Genomic DNA, 20,931 nt, shown 5'->3' on the forward strand with positions numbered 1-20,931 from the left:
CTGGAACCGAAGGTTTGTCGATGAGGAAGCGCGTGGATTGAAGAGAACGTGTATCGAAACAATACAGCGATTGGGGTGAGGATTGCGCGTCGATGGTCGAACTGGAAGCTGTTCGGAACCGGAGCACGAAGATCACATCCGAGCCCGATGGCGGAAAAAAACAACCTGAGGATGGAGCCGAAGCCCATGCGCAATACGATCCAAAGGAGGAGTCACCGACCTTGTGACTTCCAAAGACTTTCCAAGAGGAAAAACAAATTGTAAACATACGGGCCCAACACCAGATGGCGATCTATGCAAAAGTGTGTAATCTGCAGCTCATATGCCTCGAATATATATATATATATGGTTATTGTTTTATTGTCATGGATATTTGCTCTCTCTACACAAGCATACGTCATCGTGACGGTTTACAAGCAGTTAAATTTTATCTAGAGAAGAGAGACATTATTTTCCATCAACACAATAGTATGTTGTTACGCATGATTGAATTATGCTTATGCAATAACTATTTTTTGTTCAACCAAGAAGTGTTTCAGCAATTGCAAGGTGTAGCTATGGGGGCATGTTTCTCCCCTAGTTACGCGTGTTTACACGTGGGCTGGTGGGAGGAACATGTCCTCAGATGCATGCATGACGAATTGTATCAGATCCATGTCGTTCGTTGGTGGAGATTCATCGACAACATATGTATAATTTGGAAAGGGTCGATTGAATCGGCTAATGAATTCGTAAAGCTGATTAATATTAACAACTTGAATCTTGAGTTCACTGCCCAGATCAGTGCTGAACATGTTGAATTCCTTGATGTTGAACTATATATCCATGACAGTAATATTCAGACTAGAATACACCGTAAAAGTACAGCGGGTAATTCAGTACTCCATGCGCAGAGCTCCCATCCATATCATCTACTTAAAAGTATACCGTATGGTGAGTTTTTATGCATTAAGCGCATATGTAGTACAGATTTGGATTGTAATAACTGCCAAAATGACTCATTTCAGAGGTTTTTAGCCTGCGGATATACTAGAGATGATTTGGAAACAGCACTAGAGAAAGCCAACAGCACTAATCGTGATGAATATCTTAAATCAGTAATCAGGACTACCACTATTAAATCCACCCCTAAAAATGAGAGTGAGTGTAGCGAACCTGGTTGCGTTCGATTCATCACTACCTTCAGTAATCAGGACAAGGAGTTGAGAAAACTGATTTATAAAAACTGGTCCATAGTGAAAACCGACCTGACTATGTCCCAATTAGTACCTGATCTACCGCAAATCACGTTCAGGAGAGCACCCTCTATGAGGGATGCCCTAGTTAGGACTAGCCCAGAGACTACCATCACGAGCACTTGGCTATCTATTCGTAAAGGTTTTTTCAAATGTAGCTCGTGCCGAGCGTGTAAGTTTGGCACTAACACTCACGAGTTTATGGGCGCTTTTGATTTAACCCCTACTGCTCTTAAAGGTTTTTTCACGTGTAAAACTGACCATGCAGTTTATGTTCTTGAATGTTCGTGTAACTTAAAGTATGTTGGGAGCACGAAATTACAGGCATCAGTCAGAATTTTACAAGATTTAAGGGCCATTGTTAATTCTGATTCAAGCTACCCTGTTGCCCGACATTTTAAATTAGTCCACAAGAACAATCTGAATGATTTAAAATATTTTGTGATCGATGCAGTACCTAAACAGATCAGAGGAGGCAATAGAGAAAAGCGCCTTAGGCAATTGGAAACCCAATATATTCTTTTATTAGACACTAAGATGCCTAACGGCCTTAACACAGGGGAAGATATGCATACTTTTCTTTGAAAATTAATCCAGGATATTACATTCCCTGTGTGCACTAATAAATATACTGGAATTTTTTTTACTGCAAACTCTATACTGCATTAATCACATCAGCTTTTAGATGATCATAATCTACTCAGCCTACATCTATAACTGCTTTATGAAGATTACTCCTGTTAGCGTACGCTAACGCGTAGTTAATGCTGCTGGTTCATTTTTATGCCGTTTTTAAATATTGCAACTCGCGCTGTTATCCTTTGCGCTTTGTACTTTCTGGGGCCTATTATTGCAGGGAATAGTCAGGTCACACTTGCATCTTAAATTGGACAACTCACCTGCACTTTGCGGGATTTAGTCAGAATCGGGGGGACTATCTGGGACGCGATTGCGGCGTTCCGGCCGCCATCTTAGGTGAGGTCTACTGGATCAGACTGCCTTCGGGTGCCATCTTTGGTGGGGCTAGAGGTGTGTCCTCGCAGGACTCCCGCGCATTGATCAGGATATTTAAGGTGCCTTCCTGTGCCTTCAGGTAGACTTATACCATAGCGCTAACGCGTAGTTGATGCTGCTGGTTCATTTTTATGCCGTTTTTAAATATTGCAACTCGCGCTGTTATCCTTTGCGCTTTGTACTTTCTGGGGCCTATTATTGCAGGGAATAGTCAGGTCACACTTGCATCTTAAATTGGACAACTCACCTGCACTTTGCGGGATTTAGTCAGAATCGGGGGGACTATCTGGGACGCGATCGCGGCGTTCCGGCCGCCATCTTAGGTGAGGTCTACTGGATCAGACTGCCTTCGGGTGCCATCTTTGGTGGGGCTAGAGGTGTGTCCTCGCAGGACTCCCGCGCGGATTGCTAGCCACAGTATATAAGCGATGTGTGTACCAGCGCGCAGCGTTGGCGCGCAGCGAGCGCGACGGCGGCGCGCCGGAGGTGCGCCAGAGGTAAGCCCGTTTGCGCCCGTTCGCGCACAGGTCGTGCCGGGAGCCGGGGACCCTGTCCCACTGTCCAATGCTCGGATAATATATACTAGAGACATGCTGTTAAAATGCAACCCTGGATTGAGCCATCAGCCACCTGCTACTGAGCAGTGTGTACATCCTCTGTCGTGCGGTCTGTTGAACGTCAGATCACTGAGTAAACACCATATGGAAATAGCATTTCTCATAGAGTCCAGCAAGGTCGACATTCTGTTTATGACAGAAACGTGGACCAGAGCAGACTGCACGGTGGAGTTAGGGTTAGCATGTCCTCCGGGCTATAAGATTAGACACAACCCGCGGGAGGGAGCTAGAGGAGGGGGTGTGGGTCTTATATTTAGGGAATCGCTCGATGTCTCAATGCTTGATACCAAGAACATCGTGGGCTGTGAGACTCTGGCCTTTTCCATCAAAGGGCACGGAGGTACCCTCTATTCTGGGCTGCTGTGCTATCGGCCCCCTGCCAGTACTTTGTCAGCAGTACCCGAGCTAATTGATACTATCTTCGAGCTCTCTAACACCCATGCCAGGACTCTGATTTTGGGAGACTTCAATCTTTGTCCTGATGGCCCTACAAGGTCTGCCCTCTCGGAGCTGGTTCAGGCCTGTAGTGATATTCACTTGCAGCAGTTGGTTCACTCACAGACCCACTCTAAGGGCCATACTCTCGACCTGATCTTTGCAGACACTGGACAGGTGGTAGTTCGTGACACCCTCCCTCAATTCTGGACGGATCATGCCTTGGTCCTCTTCTCTGTTGCACTCCCCACGGTATCAACTGGGAGCGGAGGTATCGGCACCAGGACTAGGATGGGTAGGCAGTGGTCAAAGCTGCTTAAACAACCTTGCCTACCATCCTTGTTGGGTGGTGATATTTCCTTAGGAGACAGTGTGGATGCAAGCTATGAGTGCCTCAGCCGGAAAATCGTTAATTCCCTAGATGGGCTGGCCCCTCTGCGCAAAATCAGAGATAGATCCAAGATCGCTATGCCCTGGTTTACCGCTGAGCTATCACAACTGAAGCTCGGTTGTAGACGTGCGGAGCGAGCTTGGAGGAAAAATTATTTAGACCCTGAGAAAGCTCTCTTTAAACAGGCCTTATCGACCTACAAAACACACATTAAAGCTGCAAAAGCACGATTCCTGGAGGATTCACTCTTAAATGCTTCGAATAAAACGCAGGCCTTGTTTAAGATTGTTGGGGACCTCGCTCGACCTGCCTCCGCTGCCAACGATATCCCTGCCTCCCAAGCTCTGTGTACCTCTCTGGCGCAGGCTTTTGAGGATAAGATCGCCCTGATCCTAAATAAGCTTGCTTTAACGACTACACCTGCTACTCAGCCTGCACAGGGCCCCTTATCAGTGACCGCCACAGAGATGGAAAGGGTAGCTGGTAAACGGGTATTGCTGGATAGTTTTCCCCTCCCATCTTTTGAGGAATTCTGCTCGTTGGCTAATAGTGTATCCTCCGGCTCCCCGCTCGACCCATTGCCACATAAATACTGGAAAGTATTCCAGGCGGAGCTTTTTCCTCCGTTGCATGCTATCTGCTGTCAGTCTCTTTCCTTGGCACGTGTCCCGGAGTGTTGGAAATTGGCAGTGGTCTCACCTTTATTGAAGAAGGAGACCTTGGACCCTACCTGCCCAGCGAATTATAGACCTATATCGCTGCTCCCTTTTCCCATTAAGATTCTGGAGAAACTGGTTACTAGACACTTGTCCAGTTTTTTGGAGACCAATTTCTGCCTGGACACGTCTCAATTCGGCTTTAGACCTGCACATGGCACGGAGTCTGCCCTGGTGACCGCCTTAGACGATCTTCGTTCGCGGGCCGACACTGGTCGAGCAGCCTTTTTAGTGCTGCTCGACATGTCGGCCGCATTCGATACGGTCAACCACGACATCTTGGTCAGAAGACTTGAGGATGTAGGGGTGAAGGGCCTGGCTCGTGACTGGCTGGTTTCCTATCTGGGTGATAGGCAGCAGGTAGTGGCCCTGCCACCTTTCCAGTCGGAGATCAAAGCAGTTAAGCAGGGTGTTCCGCAAGGGTCTGCCATCAGCCCTATTTTGTTCAACCTCTACCTCTGCCCTCTAGTGAGTCTGATTAAATCATACGGCATCTCGGTTATTAACTATGCCGATGATACACAGCTCATTTTTTCCATCGAGGGCAAAGATGCGGTGCCTTTGGAGACCTTCCATCAGTGTATGGCGTCAACTGCGGAATGGTTGAGGCAGAACTCTCTGCAGTTCAATGGCTCCAAAACAGAGGTACTACACTGCTCGCTGGATGGGGTCCCTCGACCGCTGCCTCCTGACTTCTGGCCCGCCTCTTTTCCGGATGTTCCTTTGGCAGCGGCCTCTGCCAGGAATCTGGGTGTAGTGCTTGGGCCCAATCTTCAACTGGACCTTTTTGTAAATAAAACTGTGGCCACTTGTATGATGCTGCTCCGTATGCTGTGGAAGATCTTGCCGTTGCTGCCGGCCCACGTTCGGCCAGAAGTAGTGCGTGGCACCATATTGAGTAGGTTGGACTACTGCAACGCACTACTCCTGGGAGCCCCAGCTAATTTGGTGGCTAAACTGCAACGTGTGCAGAATATGGCGGCCAAGTTGGCTTTGTCCCGGCGCCGTTCCGACTCTTCTTCCATGGCTCTAGTCGATCTTCATTGGTTACCTGTCCCGCAACGAGTCATCTTTAAAGCACTTTGCTTAGTGTTCAGAGGACTTCATGGACAAGGACCTGTTCCGTTGCAAGAATTGTTCCAGTGGTATGTGCCCACTCGCTCCCTTCGGTCGCTCTCAGCACATCTTGTGGTAATTCCTAAGGTAATGAGAGCTCGGATGGGTGGGCGAGCTTTTGGGTTTGTGGCAGCTAAACAGTGGAATACTCTTCCCTTGTCGCTGAGAAGCTCCGGAGACTTTTTCTCTTTTAAGAGGGAACTCAAAACATTTCTCTTCCCTAGGTCTGATTAATTTCTTTGACTGCTCTGTGTGGTGTTGGTATAATTGTCTGAAGCGCCAGGATACCCTTCGGGTGACAGTCTGCGCTATACAAATACGCCATACATACATACATACATACATACATTAATACGTCCACCCTTGGGGTACCTTTTGGGGTACATTCTAAATTCTCGCCTTGGGCCTGATAATGTGTTGAATTGGTATGTATAAGTAATGAAAGGCAACTTCGAAGGTTTTTTAGTCTTGCAGCCCCTGTGTACATGTGGATTTTACTTACTGTGTTAATTTGACCCGTCTAGTCAAGTTCCATTCTCTGTTTCTTAATAACTTTTTTGTGCTGCTATACTACGCTGCTATTTGCACATGTGTTGCCTATTTTGCACTAATGCACTTGCACTTTATTTCCAGTACTGTTGTTTCTAGGAGAAATTGTCTGTAGCAGGGCCATTTGACTATTTTAGGATTTATCCTTTATACCGGTCCGTTACTCGTATTGTTTATTTTGTGTATTTGCACATAAAACGATCGGTGCCATGCATGTCTTTACTAGCACTGAGGCACTAGCACTTTATCTAGGACGCAGTATTTTAACAATGCATTATCCATTACAGTTTATTTGCATTTTATAATTCTAAACTGGTTTTATTAGTTGTGTGCAAATATATATCAATATTTATATATGCAGGGATTTTCATGTGTAGATTTATGTCATTTTGTAGTTCGCTGCCGATTTTGTATGAAGGAACAATTGAATAATACAGTATATATCTAGAGGGGAATTATCGAATAATGGTCTACATCAATTTTGCATTATGTACATTATAGGGCTATATAGGTTTATGTTGAAGAGGTTCGTCCGCATGTAGCGATTTTTTTGCTACATAATATTTATAATTTTGAAATTCTGATTCCTTCTGGTTGTCACATATAAGGCAAATGTTAAGGATATGCGAGCACATTGTTTTACTTCAGGGTACGTTTTATCTGTGTAACCACTATGGTATAATTTGGATTGATGTGGCTATCCAACATGTTTCAGAATTTTGCACAGTTTGAGTATTTCTTCTCTAGTTCACCCTTGATGTAATGTGGAAGTTTGCCGTTTTGTATGCCGCTATCCCACTGGCTCATATATGAGGGAGGAGTCAACATTTTACTATATCTGATGTGTATGGTTCTTCAGGTGTCTTGTGATCAAGGCCGTGGCAACACGTCCGAAGCGCGTCATGCCTACTGACTCTAACGAATAAACCTTTTCCTTAAAACATTTTTCAGCGTGTGGTGGTCTGTACCTGTTCCAGCTATCTACTGGAGTCTGGGAACTCCTCTTGTTATATATATATATATATATTTTTTATTTTTTTTGTTCTCCACGAGGACAAGCAAATAAAAGTTGAAATGTGCAAATATATATTTGTGTTACACGGACGCTTAATTTCCTTTACTACTTCTGGTATCATTTGAGAATTACAAACATTTTGCAAAATGTCCCCAAATCTAGGAGGAACAATAAGTAAAATAAACCAATTTATAACAGGTCTCAAGAGATTAAAATAACCATTCAAAATAAAAAGAACAACTTTACTGAAGATTATAAGTAAGCTTCAACATGCCATTCTTTGAAGACCATATTAAGTGTAGAGAGTTGTGGAAGGAAGACACATACCAAAGTCAAAGAAGTGTAAAGAAAATACCATATAGAAGATATGAACTCTGGTAACATCAGGAGAGACTAAGTAGCTTGTCAATAAGGCCTTCCATTCAATACGGCCCAATTATTGCATTCACAGACTTTGTTGCAGATAGATGTGCTCAACAGTATAACAAAAAATTGCAATCTGTTCCAGTAACCGTGGTGAAGGTGATGGGAAAAAAAGATCAGGTTGACCGGGAAGAGCTTGAATTGATAATGAAACTCTAAGAAATGACAAGATCTGTGTGAATATGATCATCTAAAAAGGATTTGCCTCTTTTGCATAAAGAAATTATTGGATCATAAAAATCAGGAAAATTGTGTTCTTTTAAAATTTATAAATCTCCATATTTAGTGTCCACATGCACTAAAGAGGGTTGGATAAGACACAGTGAAAACCAAAACTTAATAATGTTATGAGATTTAAAATAATCTGTACTTACTGGTCGTTAGACTCATTATGACGGAACAGCAATGAGGTAGAAAGAGTTTCAGTGACTCTGCAGGGCGACACTGAAAAATGGTTTTAGTTAACATTCAAATAAATATTATTGATAAGAAACTCATAACATCAAAACGATCTTAAAACCCTGAACATGAAAGCTTCAGAACATTTGTCAGCATTTATTTAATCATACAGTTGTTTTCTATTTGGCCAACTGTCATGGTATGATACGTTTGGATCACTTAGGAAGGAAAGACAGTTATTCAGCTCTCTCACATGTGACAAAACACCCTCATTTTGTGCATGAGCAATACAATTATTATGGTTGGCATTGCAGAGCTAAGTTTTCAAATTGAATGCACTACCAAGTTATAAATAGTTTTTATCAAAGAGTGTGTAGTAGGTTAAAATATGAGAAACTGATAAATTCATTCTCCAGGTCAGAAATACCTAGTTCTTTCAAAATGTGTCATCCATGCTATAATTCACTAATTAAAACAATGGAAAACAACTTAATTGAAATAGGAATGGGAATCTAAGACATTACATTTCACAAGTAATGCACACTAGTTCAATGCAATGGTTAGGTTTCCTCCAATTTTTAAGACATGCATCTAGCTATAGAGACCATTCTGAAAAATAAATAGCATAATACCTGAATGAAACTTGAAATGTCTTAAAGATGGCTGCATGAGCTACATTACTTGACGTGTCAACATCAGGAAAACCCCAGGATTAAAAACTGACTGACAGCACAAGTAAATGTTTATCAGCATTTTATTATGGCATAAAACTAACATATTAAACAAGCATTACCAGGAATTGAACTATGATACAGAATCTAATAAAACATTAATCACAATTCCTTGTCTTCTTCAATAACATTCTATACACAATAGCCCTAAAATGCACATTTTTATACATTGGTCATTCGTGTCTCTCGACAAAACTAAATTCAAGGCATTCTTCAATTTCCTTACCGACACCTATTACAATGTCTTTTGATAGGGCCTGATCATTGGCCACTAATGAGGGGCAAACGCAAAGCGCTCATAATATTCAGAATCAAGATGGCACTTGAGTTGTCCTAGAAAGCTTCCTCTTATACTCACAAGTGCAGGAATCCAATGGCTCTGAAACCACATACAATTGTGCACAATATTTGGCCTCAAAAACATGTGAAGTAGCATTGTGCTTACAATTAGAGCTAACTAGACTGTAGGATTTCAATAACTTTACTTTCCATTGATTTTGTCATGTCAATGAAATAATTCGGCCAGCAAAGCTGTTTCAGAACTAACATTTTAAAAACACTCAGATGTTCTAACATCAACCCAAGCATCATGTGCTTCATATTTACTACTAACAGTATTCCTAAAGAGGCTGTGGGGATGAGAAGTATTCTTACCCAACACTTTCATAACAGCTCCTAAATTTTTAGCGGACTATCTTTTGGTGCCTTCTTCAGACTGAAGAAATACTTCAGAGAAATTCCATTGGTGTGTATTGCAGAAACAACATGACCAAGTTGTAATCTTCTGACCAAGTGAGCGGTGTGGTTTCTCAGGTTGAAAATTGATCTCATTACATTTATTTCCATTTAATCCAAAAGCCCATTGCAAACCTCCGCCCCGAGATAGATAACTTGAACTGTAAAACGTTGAGGACAAATATTGGGGAAACAGCACCATGAATACCATAACATTTCCTAATGCCACAGTCAACTCTTAAGCACTTCTGTATTATTTCGACAATACGTCTCTTTCAATTTATCATCAATAGACAATCCCTTGTAATCGTAACATCCAAATTGGTCTATTTTGTACCCAGCTAAATAACACTTAAAGGTCTTATGAGCTTTTCAAAAACATTTATCTTTGCTCATAAAGTTGTCCTTAATAAAACTGTGAAACTTATACCTTTTAAGCTGATTGAAGTACAATCTGATGAGACAAGAATGTCAGCATACTGAAACATATTAAAGTGTTGACAGCCCAATTTTAGAGGTAAGCATAGAACAATTTCCAGGCCAATAAGTAAATTAAATAGGAACAAATTAACTAAATAAGGGCCTAAATGGTCACTTGGTGGGAACTATTATATGTTATGATTTTATATTTCATAACATTTGTCTTCCTAACTACAAATGTTTATATAAACACCCTGCTTCATTCAGAGCTGGTGCTACACCTAGGTTTAGTTATGACCACAGTTTATTCTGCCTGACTTGGTCAAATGCTTATATAAACTAGGGTCTTTATCATGAAGGGCATTCAAACCTAAAATTTAAATGCCAACATATTTTCATTTGTACATATTCCTCTTCCTCTTTCTATCCGAGTTCAAAGCAATATTCATTTTGCCTGTTGACACTTACAAGAACGAGCCAAAGAGAGCTGGGAGAACACCTTACCCTCCAAGTTGAGTAGTGCTATAATTCTATCATTATTAAAACATTAGTCATTTATACTCTCTCTAAAATTCAAGAGGATACTATTAACTCTCCTGGACAACCTATTGTTTCTGGTTGTGGCTCAGCCTTGGAGGCTCTGTACTAATACATAGATTGTATTTTTTGGTACCAATGATTTCTTCATTGGTCTGCAACAGTATGGGACTTCATCAATTATATAGAAAGTATGCACTTTGATGTTAAAGAAAGGTCTGTTAGTAACACTTTACAGAGAGTGTCTATACAAAGAAGTTACTTACCTTCAGTAATGCACTTTCTGGTAAAGGCTATGTAGCCGCAGATTCCTCCCCATTTGAATACTCCCCAGGCATCAGACTGGATCCGAAACCATTTCAGCAATACCCGTCTGAGGCGGTAGGTGGTAGAGTGCAGCTCTGCACTGAAGTCATTCCTCTCTAGAAATTACACATGGAGCATGGCTCCGAGACGCCACTCTTGCGTGCTGATATCAGTTGCTTTCTAGACTGACCATGCCACGACACGCAGAACCCTAAAAACAAACTAGTGTGACCTGTATAGAGTCGTAGACTTGGGATCTTATTAACCAAGAGAAGCCAACCGGAGGAAGGGAGGATCAGTGAGGAATCTGCGACTAGTTACAGTATCTATCAGAAAGAGCATTACCGAAGGTACGTGACTTTGGCTTTTGATAGAAACTTTTAGCTGCAGATTACTCACCTTTCAAATGTATCTAAAGCAGCACCAATAAAGAGGTGGGTCTGTGGGTGGACTGAAACCAGAAAATCTTGTAGGATTGAGCAGTTAACATGCCCCTCTCAGCAGAATGGACGGTCCAGACAATAAAGCTTCGTAAACATATGGAGGCATGCCCATGTAGCGGCCTGGTAAATGTCTAGGACAGGGACTCAACGTGTCAAAGTAGTGATATCTCCTTTGGCGGTCCTTCTGAAGGCTGATTTATAGCCTATGTGTAGAAAATCTCAATGAAGAGCACGATCCAGTGAGATATGGTTCCCTTCCGTACTCCCTTTCCTTTTTTTGCTCCAGAGAACCCCAAAAATAGCTGATTGCCCAAGTGGTATGATATACATAAAAGATCAATGCTCTCTTCCTTAGAGGGGTGAGGCCTCCCTCGACAAAAACTGTATATGCCCATCATTGAGACAAATTTGTTGCTTGGTGTGGTACAAACACTATAAATCTCATCAAGGCAAAGTTATCTGACATTTTGTTGTTTGTTTTGTCCCTAGCCCGGCAATGCTTTGTCATCTTGAAAGCCAGGCGATGATATCAACCACCTCTGGAGGAAGGTCGAAGATGTTCAGCTGTCACAGCTGAATCTCCAAACAATAAGGTGGAGATTGTGAAGGCCAGGGTGCAGAACACATCCTTGTTGCTGCGACTGCAAATTGTCCTGGAGGGACAGACTGATCTCATGATCCTCAAACCCAGGGTAGATGCTCAAGCCTTGGAGTTTTGGCTACCATACCCACTATGCCCAATCCGGAGCCACTAGGATGATGTGGGCTGGATCAGTCCTGATCCTCTTAAGAACTCGTGGAAGGAGTGGTATTGGTGAAAAGCCATACAGCAGTCCTAAGCTCCACTTAAGGTGAGAGACAACTTAGAAACGTCAACATGTAGAAGTGCTGACATTGCACATTCTCAGCCGTAGCGAAGAGATCGAACCAAGGTTCTCCCCACTGGTTTAAAAGACCTTGCACCACATCAGTGATCCTCCAGGCATCGATGGTTGTCTGCCCTGGCAATTAAAGAGCCTTCCAGGTGCTTCACTGCAAGGAAGATTCCTTGGTGGTCCAGCCCATTTCCAGAGACGCAAGGGCTCCTGGTAGAGAGTTGTGAACCCACCGCACCCCATTTGTTTCAGTACCACGGGTGATGGTGTTGTCTTGAGCACATGAACCAGCCTCTCCTTGGTGGATGGAAGGCTCTTAATGCCAAGCGGACGGCTCTCAGCTCCAGAAGGTTGATATGGAGCCAGGACTCTGCCAAGACAACAGAGACCTCTGATCTCCATCCCTCCCAGGTGGCCACCACAACCCAGAAGTGATGCTTCGGTCATCACAGTCAGCTCTGGGTGGGGAAGAGACAGAGGTCTGCCAAAGACCCAATCGTGATCCAGTAACCACCACTGCAGAACTTTTACAGTCTCTTCCAAAATCTGAACTTAGTAGGAGAGGTCCCTTTGATGTTCGGTACACCAAGACTAGATCCCACTACAGAGCCTGCCTATGCCACCAAGATTGAGATCATAGCCTTAATGTCCTGACTCTCTTTCCCAGGGAAAAGGCAAGAAACTGAACGATGTACAGAATGGCCCCAATGAAGGTGAGCGCTTGAGAAGGAGTCAGGCGTGACTTTGGCTAGTTGATAATGAACCCCAAACATGACAGGAAGTTCGCCATAGTCTGGAGGTAGTTGACTATTTCCGTGGCCAAGCCCGCTTTCAACAGCCAGTCATCAAGGTAAGGGAAGACACTCACCCATTTCCTCTGAAGGTGTGCGGCCACCACCGCCGCCATCAATTTCGTGAACACCTGAAGGGGCGCTGGAGAGTCCAAAGGGTATTACAGCAAATTGAAAATACTCCTGTCCCACCATGAACCGCAGGTAGTGTTGATTGGCTGGCAGGACTGCTATATGTAAATAGGCATCCTGCAGGTCCAATGGTACCATCCAGTTTCCAGGGTCAAGGGCAGACAAGACCTGGGTCAAGGGTGAGCATTTTGAATTTCTCCATCCTGAGGAAGGCGTTGAGAGAGCACAGGTCTAAAACAGGACAAAAATCTTCCCTCTTCTTGGGTACCAGAAAGTAGCAGTAATAACAGCCATGTGTTACTTCTGGCAGCCTCATTGACCAAAGTTCTTGCACTTCCTGCTGCAAAATGTAGGGATGGTCCTCCATAAGTCACTGGGGGGATGGTGGAATGTGCAGCGGAGAAGAGAGGAAGGGTAAGGTATATCCCATGAGAACGATCTGCAGGACCCAACGGTGTGAAGTTATGGCTTGCCAACTTAGGAAGAAAATGTGGATCCTGTCTCTCACCAAGTGGCTCTGCTCCCCTAAGGGCATGCTGAAGAGGGTTTGCAGGTAGGACTGCGGGGGAGCAGTGAACTGGACGGCCTGCTGGCCTTGGCCACAGGAGCAGTGAGCACCACGGTCTTGACAATGAAAATGCTAGGGTCCTTTCTGAGGCTGGACAGGCTGGCAGTAGGGGACAGCTCTACCAAAACCGCAAAAAAAGCAATAAGGATGGGGCGGCTGGTGATGCGGGGCAGATAAACAAGTCTCTTTGAATTGCTCTAAAGAGGAATCAGCCTTGTTTCCAAACAGGCGAGTCCCATAGAAGGGCATGTTCATAAGAGAGTTGCCTGAGAACCCAATTTAATACAGATGCCCATGGCGGTGAATGACAACACTGGTGCAAATGGCTTGTCTGATGAATCAGTGGAATCCAAGGCACAATGAATTGTGATCTTGGCCACATCATGACAGTTTTGAATGGCCTGGGCAAGAAAGTCAGGTCATAGATCTTCAGGGACCCCAGGGAGGAGCCACAGACTCCCAAATGGAGTGAGAATAGTGTCCTATGCGGTATTCACTGAACAGAGGAGGGCTAGGCTGGTGGAAGAGAAAACTTGATTTGCTTTCTAAATGCCTCCACCCGTTTGGCTTCCCTATCGTGGGGGGAGGGACTGGGAAGGGGAGTAGTTGGCAAAATGTTGGGGTTAGATCTGCTCATGGACGCCTGCAGCACTAAAAGTTTGAGGGAAGGGTACTGAGACAGGAAAGCAGAGTTGTGCAGGGCAGTGTGATGCCGTCTTACTATTTGGCTGTTGACAGGGGGACCGAAGTAAGGTTTGCCCCAAGCCACCAACATGTAACAGTTAGTGCCTCATTAAATGGTTAGAAGACATCAGAGGATGTCTGCCCCGGTGGAGGACTTCAGTTAACACATTAGTCTTGAACTCCAAGGTGGGGAGCTGGAGGTCAAGGACTTAGGCCGCCCTATGCATGACTATTGCGTAGGAAGTGGTGTCCTTGGTGGCTGGGCCAGGGAGTGGGAAGAGACCCCTTTCAGGGGAGGTATCGAGACCACAAGTCTGCTGCAAGTCATCATACCAATTGTCTTCTCAACAGGGCTGAGTGAGCTCATCACCCCTGTCATAATCATTGTCAGAGTATGTGCCGTGGTTGAAAGGTATTTAGAGTAGTGTGTTTGTTTTGATATATGTATCATCACTATTTTCCTTTCCTCTAAACAATATGGGGAAGAGAAAGCTCCTAAGTACTTGACCTCCAAAGAACCCAGCAATTCTACCCTGCACTCTTTTTTTAGTAAGGGCTATGGGGGTCATAAAGAAGGAAATCCATTTAGCTGAAAGATGCCTATCTCTTGAGTCAAGTGAGAGTCTTAGCCTAGGTACCACAATAATAGGCCAATTGTGACAATTCAAGAAGGGAGGAAGAATCTGGCGATATGAACAATTCGAGGTTCAGTCATTGTGGCCCTATAGTCAAAAGGGAAAAGAGAATGAAAGAACAGGAAGGACAAAAAGCGGCCCCAAAGGGACCTCTTGTGAGACATCTAAGAATAAACATCAATAAAATTCAATCCAGTGCTCAGTGGGCGATTAGATTAATCCTGTGTGGGATGTGATTGCAGGTAAAGTTAAAGTAATGGTGGAATCCTGCTTAGCTTCCTTGGTGGAAAGACTGAATGAGCTGAAGGACGCAATTGAAGAACTTTCTACTAAACATTATCTTTCCAATCTGCAGCCTAACAATGTTCAGTTAGGTCTGCCCCAAGTCCAACCTGATGGTGTGGGGACAGCATCTCGGCCCTGTGGTAACCCTAATAACGTAGTTGGCCCTTCACCCTAGCCAAATTGCATACCCAGAGGACAGACCGTAGTTTACTTGCGACATGCCAGCAAGGGACAATGAAACCCTAACTGGAACCTCCAAAGTGCTCAACTGATGCTCATGTAATTCGATCCGAATTAAGGGGAAGAGGGAATGTGAGACCTAGTTACCAATTTAATCTTCCTCCTAAATGGGGTCGTATGAGTCGTATGTGGTTGTACTGCCAAACGTCCCATTTCTATCAGCAGCTGCAGAAGAATCCACTACACAGCTAAAGAACAAAGTGAGCCATTGGCTATTTAAGAACTCAAACTTCTCTTAGCAATTATAGAAACATACTCTTGATCGAACAATTAATTTGATTTGCCCCAGTGTTAAAAATTCTTAGGGGTGATTCTGTGGTTATCACTTTAGTATCCACAACTGGCACACCAACTACTTTTGAATAATCAAGCGAACACCAATCTTGACAATAATAACAACTTGCTCCCACCTGGTTTCTTTTATAGGCACCTTATTCCTATTGTTAACCCACTACCCTTTTCCTTGACTCAAAGGTTTGACCAAAGAAAATCTACCCAGGTCACAGTCTTAAACCTTTTCTCCCTACTAACAAATTTGGAAGAAATTGATTAACGGAGTCAAACCTCTGGTGGCCAGGAACATGGTTGACAATCCAATGCTAACCAGTATAACCCCTTATACTGGAAATTTGTTGTACAAATAACTGTGCGGGATAATCTCTGGTCTTAAATCCAAGCTGTCAAAAAACGATTGGTCAGTATTTGTTGAGACACATGATATTGTGATGTTTCAGTAAACTTGGTGTCTTGAAGATGTTATTTGGTATGGATAAGAAAGCGTTAGCATCCCCGCCATCCCTTCTCATACTGGTAGTGCTCGGGTAGGGTTACTCGCTCAGGTATCAAGTTTGGGAGATTTAAGGTTGAACCAATTGTTATTAACAATAGAGGAATTCAAAGTCCTTTCCAAATACGTTACATTTTTATCTTAATTCAAGTTCTCAAACTCACTTTTATTCTCAATTCAAGTAAGTTTAATGTTTAGCTCATACATTTTTACAACTCAGTTAACATGCAGGGAGGGAGACATTGATACACTTCTTCATGTTATAACTGTTTTAAAGAGTCCATCCCTAGCTGTTTCAAATAATTTCAATGTTATCTTAGGAGGGGGTTGTCTGTGCAAAAACTGGAACCAATGCTACTCACACCAATCCTTTTTTAATCTGGGATAGGAAAGATAATGTTATAAGGGAAGACTGCAGAGGGATCAAGATTTATAGATATCTGTTCAAATCTAACCTTTTGAATACAGCAGAAACATTGGGGTATGGAACTGAACAGAGGGCCACTTTTGTAGACTGGGGGCAGGGTATGATTATTTATTATGTTTTATCTCAAAGCATATGAAATAGTTAACCCAGTCCAGGGGGCCCCTTGAAAATATAGTCAGTGACCATAACCTGAACAAGTTCTCATTTAACGAAAAGGTATAGTACTGCCAGTAGAAAAGGGGATCAAGGAGCTGGAGACCACTGATAAAGGGTTAAGACTAAAATGGAGAAGAGCTAATTTTCCAACCGTGCTTGACACCATCATTAAGTTAAATTTTGAGTCAATTAATGATCATTGGTTGACCTACAACTGCTCTCTTAAAATTAATATGGAGGCTTCATTTAAACTCAATGACTCCATAAACAGAGCTTTTTTAGGCCCCATTCCAACCAAGAAAAGCCCCTCCCTTTAACAAAGAATGTAGAATAGCTTGCAATATGCTGCCCTGTTCCCTGAATGGCGTCCCTGGAAACCAAGCCAATATTAGTAGGGCCAGAGCTTCCTAAAAGCTAGCCATTAAAAAGCAGAAAACTGAATCAAGGGAAGAAACCTAGCAAAACCTGACTAAAGCCTGTAAAGATAAAGACTCTGGTGCCTAATGGAGAGTTGTAAACGATAATAAAAGTGGTCTTGTTAATGTGAATGGGTATGGCACCAATATTAGTGCAGAAAGTAGAGCACTTCAGTGGTATTTATTCTTTTGACATAGATGATGATAATGACAAGCTGGAGGTCATTACAAGCTTCCTGTTAAACATCCACTTACAACTTGGAGTGGTTGGGCATGCCATTTATTCCACCACATCCCACAAGGCTCTGGGACCTGATGGGGTCCTTATGGACCTGTATAAATTAAACACTGAGCTCTGGAGACCCATCATAACCAACGTTTTGAATGCTGCCATGAAAACTAGTATTTCAACCTCAAGGCAGACGGCTACTATTGGTCCCATTTACAAGAAGGATAACAAACAAGACACTAAGTACTATAGGCCAATTTCTTTAATAAAACCAGACGCCAAAATAGTAAGGTATATCATCTTTCACAGAACTGAGGCCTAGGCAAACTAGAATAAGGTGAACAACATGGTGCAGTTCGGATTTAGAGCAGAATTAAGCATCTAAGAGCAATGCTTGATTCTGCACCCAAATATCGAAAAATATACCATAGCCAAAAGAAGAACTATATAACTTTCCTTCATGGCCCTCAGCAGCGCCTTTGACCGTCTTAATCGTTCAAAGTTATGGGATATCTTGGTACTCCTGACCCTACCCGAATCTCGTCAGTTTTTTACAGGCCCTCCATAGTGAGTTGACCACTTATGTAAGTGATGGCCTTGAGGGGGGTTGTATTGCACCATTTAAGCTAGCTAGAGGGGTACATCAAGTCTGTGTCATTGCTCCCATAATATTTATTCTGTATATCAATGGGTTGAGAAATGTTTTGATTGCCAATGGCAAGGACCTGCTAAAGGTGGGATCCCAGATTATTTTGACATTGCTATATGCAGATGACTCCGTTGTAATTGCCCGCACACCTCATTGTTTGAGAAGCCTCGCTGATAATTTTGTTAAGTTCATGGACAACCTAGACCTTGAAACTAACATCTCAAAAACAAATTACATGATCTGTGGTAATCAAAGCCATATGATCTGGCAAATTACTATCAAAGGGAAATTCTATTACAAGAGTGAATGATTTCTCGTATCTGGGGGTGACTTTCGACACGCGGAGCTCTTGGTCATCTTGTATTTCATGCAGGTGTCTCAGTTTCAATCAATCTGTGAGTGTGGTATTTGGCTTAGCCAGAAGGATAGGAAACAAACCAGTGATGCCTATCCTGGAAATTTAGTAGCTACTTTTCCATAGACTCTGAATTGAAAGATATGTGAATAAAAAGAATATTGGCAGGAGCTACAACATCTCCAGCTGTATCAAAATAATGGTGATGCAAGGGATCCAGATTTGGTGGATAAGATAGGGGATTTGGACTCATCTATACCGAGAGCCACAAAGTTAGAACATATGGCGCGATCAATATTAGGCGCCACATACTTGACACAATGGAGAAATTGAGCTGTCAGAGAACTGAATGAGGGATATTTGTTCTCTATTTTCTTAAGAAAGATATCAGAGATGTGTTCACATAGTTCTAATTAAGGTGTGGTGCCTTCATTACAGTGTGCTTTTATGCTCTAAATTTTGTAGGATTTTAAACAATTTAGAACTTCTATTGCTTGCCAAGTCCATATGCTTGCTGTAGTACAGAGAGGTCAAGTAGTGTGTAAGGAATATGCTACTTACCAGTATGCATCTGTTCTTGGCATGTAGAGCTGCAGAGCCACACACTTAGGATAAGATCGCCATCTGGTGTTGGGCTCGGATGCTTGCAGGTTGTTGTTGTCTTCGGAAGAAGTCTTTTGGTCACGAGATAGGTGACTACACCCTTGAACTACAGTGCGCATGGGCATCCACTCCATCCTCAGATTGTTTTTCGCCATGATGGGAAATGAATGATGGAGTGTGTAAGAATAAAGAAAGGATGTCCATGTGTAATGTCTAATTAAGACAATGCTGGAACAGATACAGGTCCCGCGGAGGTGGGTGGGCGTGTGTGGCTCTGCAGCTCTACATGCCAAGATCAGATGCATACTGGTAAGTAGAATATTCCGTTCGAGGCATATGAGCTGCAGATCACCACTTAGGATAGACTATACAGCAGTGTCTCCCCTAGCGGTGGACACCTGTATCGGTTGCAGCAGTTTGGAATAAAGTTTTAAGGACAGCCTGACCCACAGAAGCTTGTTGTTTGGCTTGCACATCAACACAGTAATGTTTAGTGAAGGTGTGTGTTGTAGACCATGTGGCTGCCTTACAAATATCTTCTAAGGGAATGTTTCCTAAGAATGCCATGGAAGCCCCTATTTTGCGTGTGGAGTGCGCTCTAGGGGGAACTGTTAGAGTGCGTTTAGCTTTTTGGTAACATATTTGGATACATTTAACTATCCACCTGGCTATCCCTGATTTGGAAATGGGGTTGCCTTTATGTGGTGGAGAGAAAGCAACAAACAATTGTTTGGTTTTGCGGAAAGATTTGGTTCTGTTAATGTAATACAGCAGGGCTCTTAACATCTAAGGAATGAAGAGCTCTTTCAGCTACCGAGTCCGGATTTGGGAAGAACACTGGTAGCTCGACTGATTGGTTAAGATGGAATGGAGAAATGACTTTTGGCAGGAATTTTGGATTTGTTCTAAGAACCACTTTGTTATGATGTAGTTGTAGGAATGGTTCTTGTATGGTTAAAGCCTGGATTTCACTTAACCTTCGAAGGGATGTGATAGCAATAAGGAAAGCCACTTTCCATGTAAGGAATTGTAGTTCACATTTATGCAGAGGTTCAAATGGGGGACCCATGAGCCTAGTGAGAACAATATTTAGATTCCACAATGGAGAGGGTGGTACTCTGGGAGGAATAATCCTTTTAAGACCTTCCATGAAGGCTTTGATCGCAGGCACTTTAAATAGTGACAAGTGTTGTTGATTTTGTAAGTAGGCTGCTAATGCTGCTAGGTGGAGACGTATGGATGAGTACGCTAAATTGCATCTTTGCAAGTGTAGTAAGTAGCAAATGATGTTCTGGATGGATTCATCCAGTGGGCGTATATCATTGTTAGTGCAGTAAATGGCGAATCTTTTCCATTTTGCAGCGTAGCAGGCTCTAGTAGTAGGACATCTGGCCTCCTTTATAATATTCATGCAGTCTGGTGGTAGGTTGAGGTAACCGAACTCTAGGACTTCAGGAGCCAGATCGCTAGGTTCAGTTGATGTGGATCGGGGTGTCTGATTTCTCCATGGTTCTGGGTTAATAAGGACGGGGAGAAGCGCAGTCTTTGGTGTGGAACTAGAGAGAGTTCCAGTAGTGTTGTGAACCAGGGTTGACGTGCCCATGTGGGAGCTACTAGTATCAGCTTTAAAGACTGTTGCCTGAGCTTGCGTACCACAAATGGAATGAGAGGGAGAGGCGGAAAAGCGTACGCAAATCTGCCTGACCAGTTCATCCATATCGCATTGCCCTTCGACTGTGGGTGGGGAAACCTGGTGGCGAAGGTTGGGCATTTTGCGTTTTCGTGTGTGGCGAACAGGTCTATGTCTGGTTGGCCCCATTTTTGGAAGAATGGGAGTAGGACTTGTGGGTGTAATTCCCATTCGTGGATCTGTTGGGTTTGTCGACTCAACAAATCGGCAATCTGATTGTGAACTCCTGGAAGGTGTTCTGCTAGCAGGTAGATGTTCTGGGGAATTGCCCATCTCCAAATGTTCTGTGCAAGCTGGGACAGTTGGAGAGAATGTGTGCCTCCTTGT

The 20,931-nt window shown here is 43.3% G+C and overlaps 1 protein-coding gene across 2 annotated transcripts in view; it reads right to left on the reverse strand.

Annotated features, from left to right (window-relative positions):
• Positions 1-20,931, reverse strand: part of PSME4 (proteasome activator subunit 4) — a 1,714,764-nt gene that overhangs the window by 1,351,863 nt on the left and 341,970 nt on the right. For both annotated transcript variants that reach the window (XM_085612595.1, XM_085612594.1), the window contains one exon: positions 7,886-7,955. In XM_085612595.1, coding sequence (XP_085468721.1) covers positions 7,886-7,955 — 70 coding nt within the window. The remainder of the gene's footprint in view (positions 1-7,885; positions 7,956-20,931) is intronic.

Source organism: Triturus cristatus, chromosome 6 (assembly GCF_964204655.1).
Source record: "Triturus cristatus chromosome 6, aTriCri1.1, whole genome shotgun sequence".
Lineage (NCBI taxonomy): Eukaryota > Metazoa > Chordata > Amphibia > Caudata > Salamandridae > Triturus > Triturus cristatus.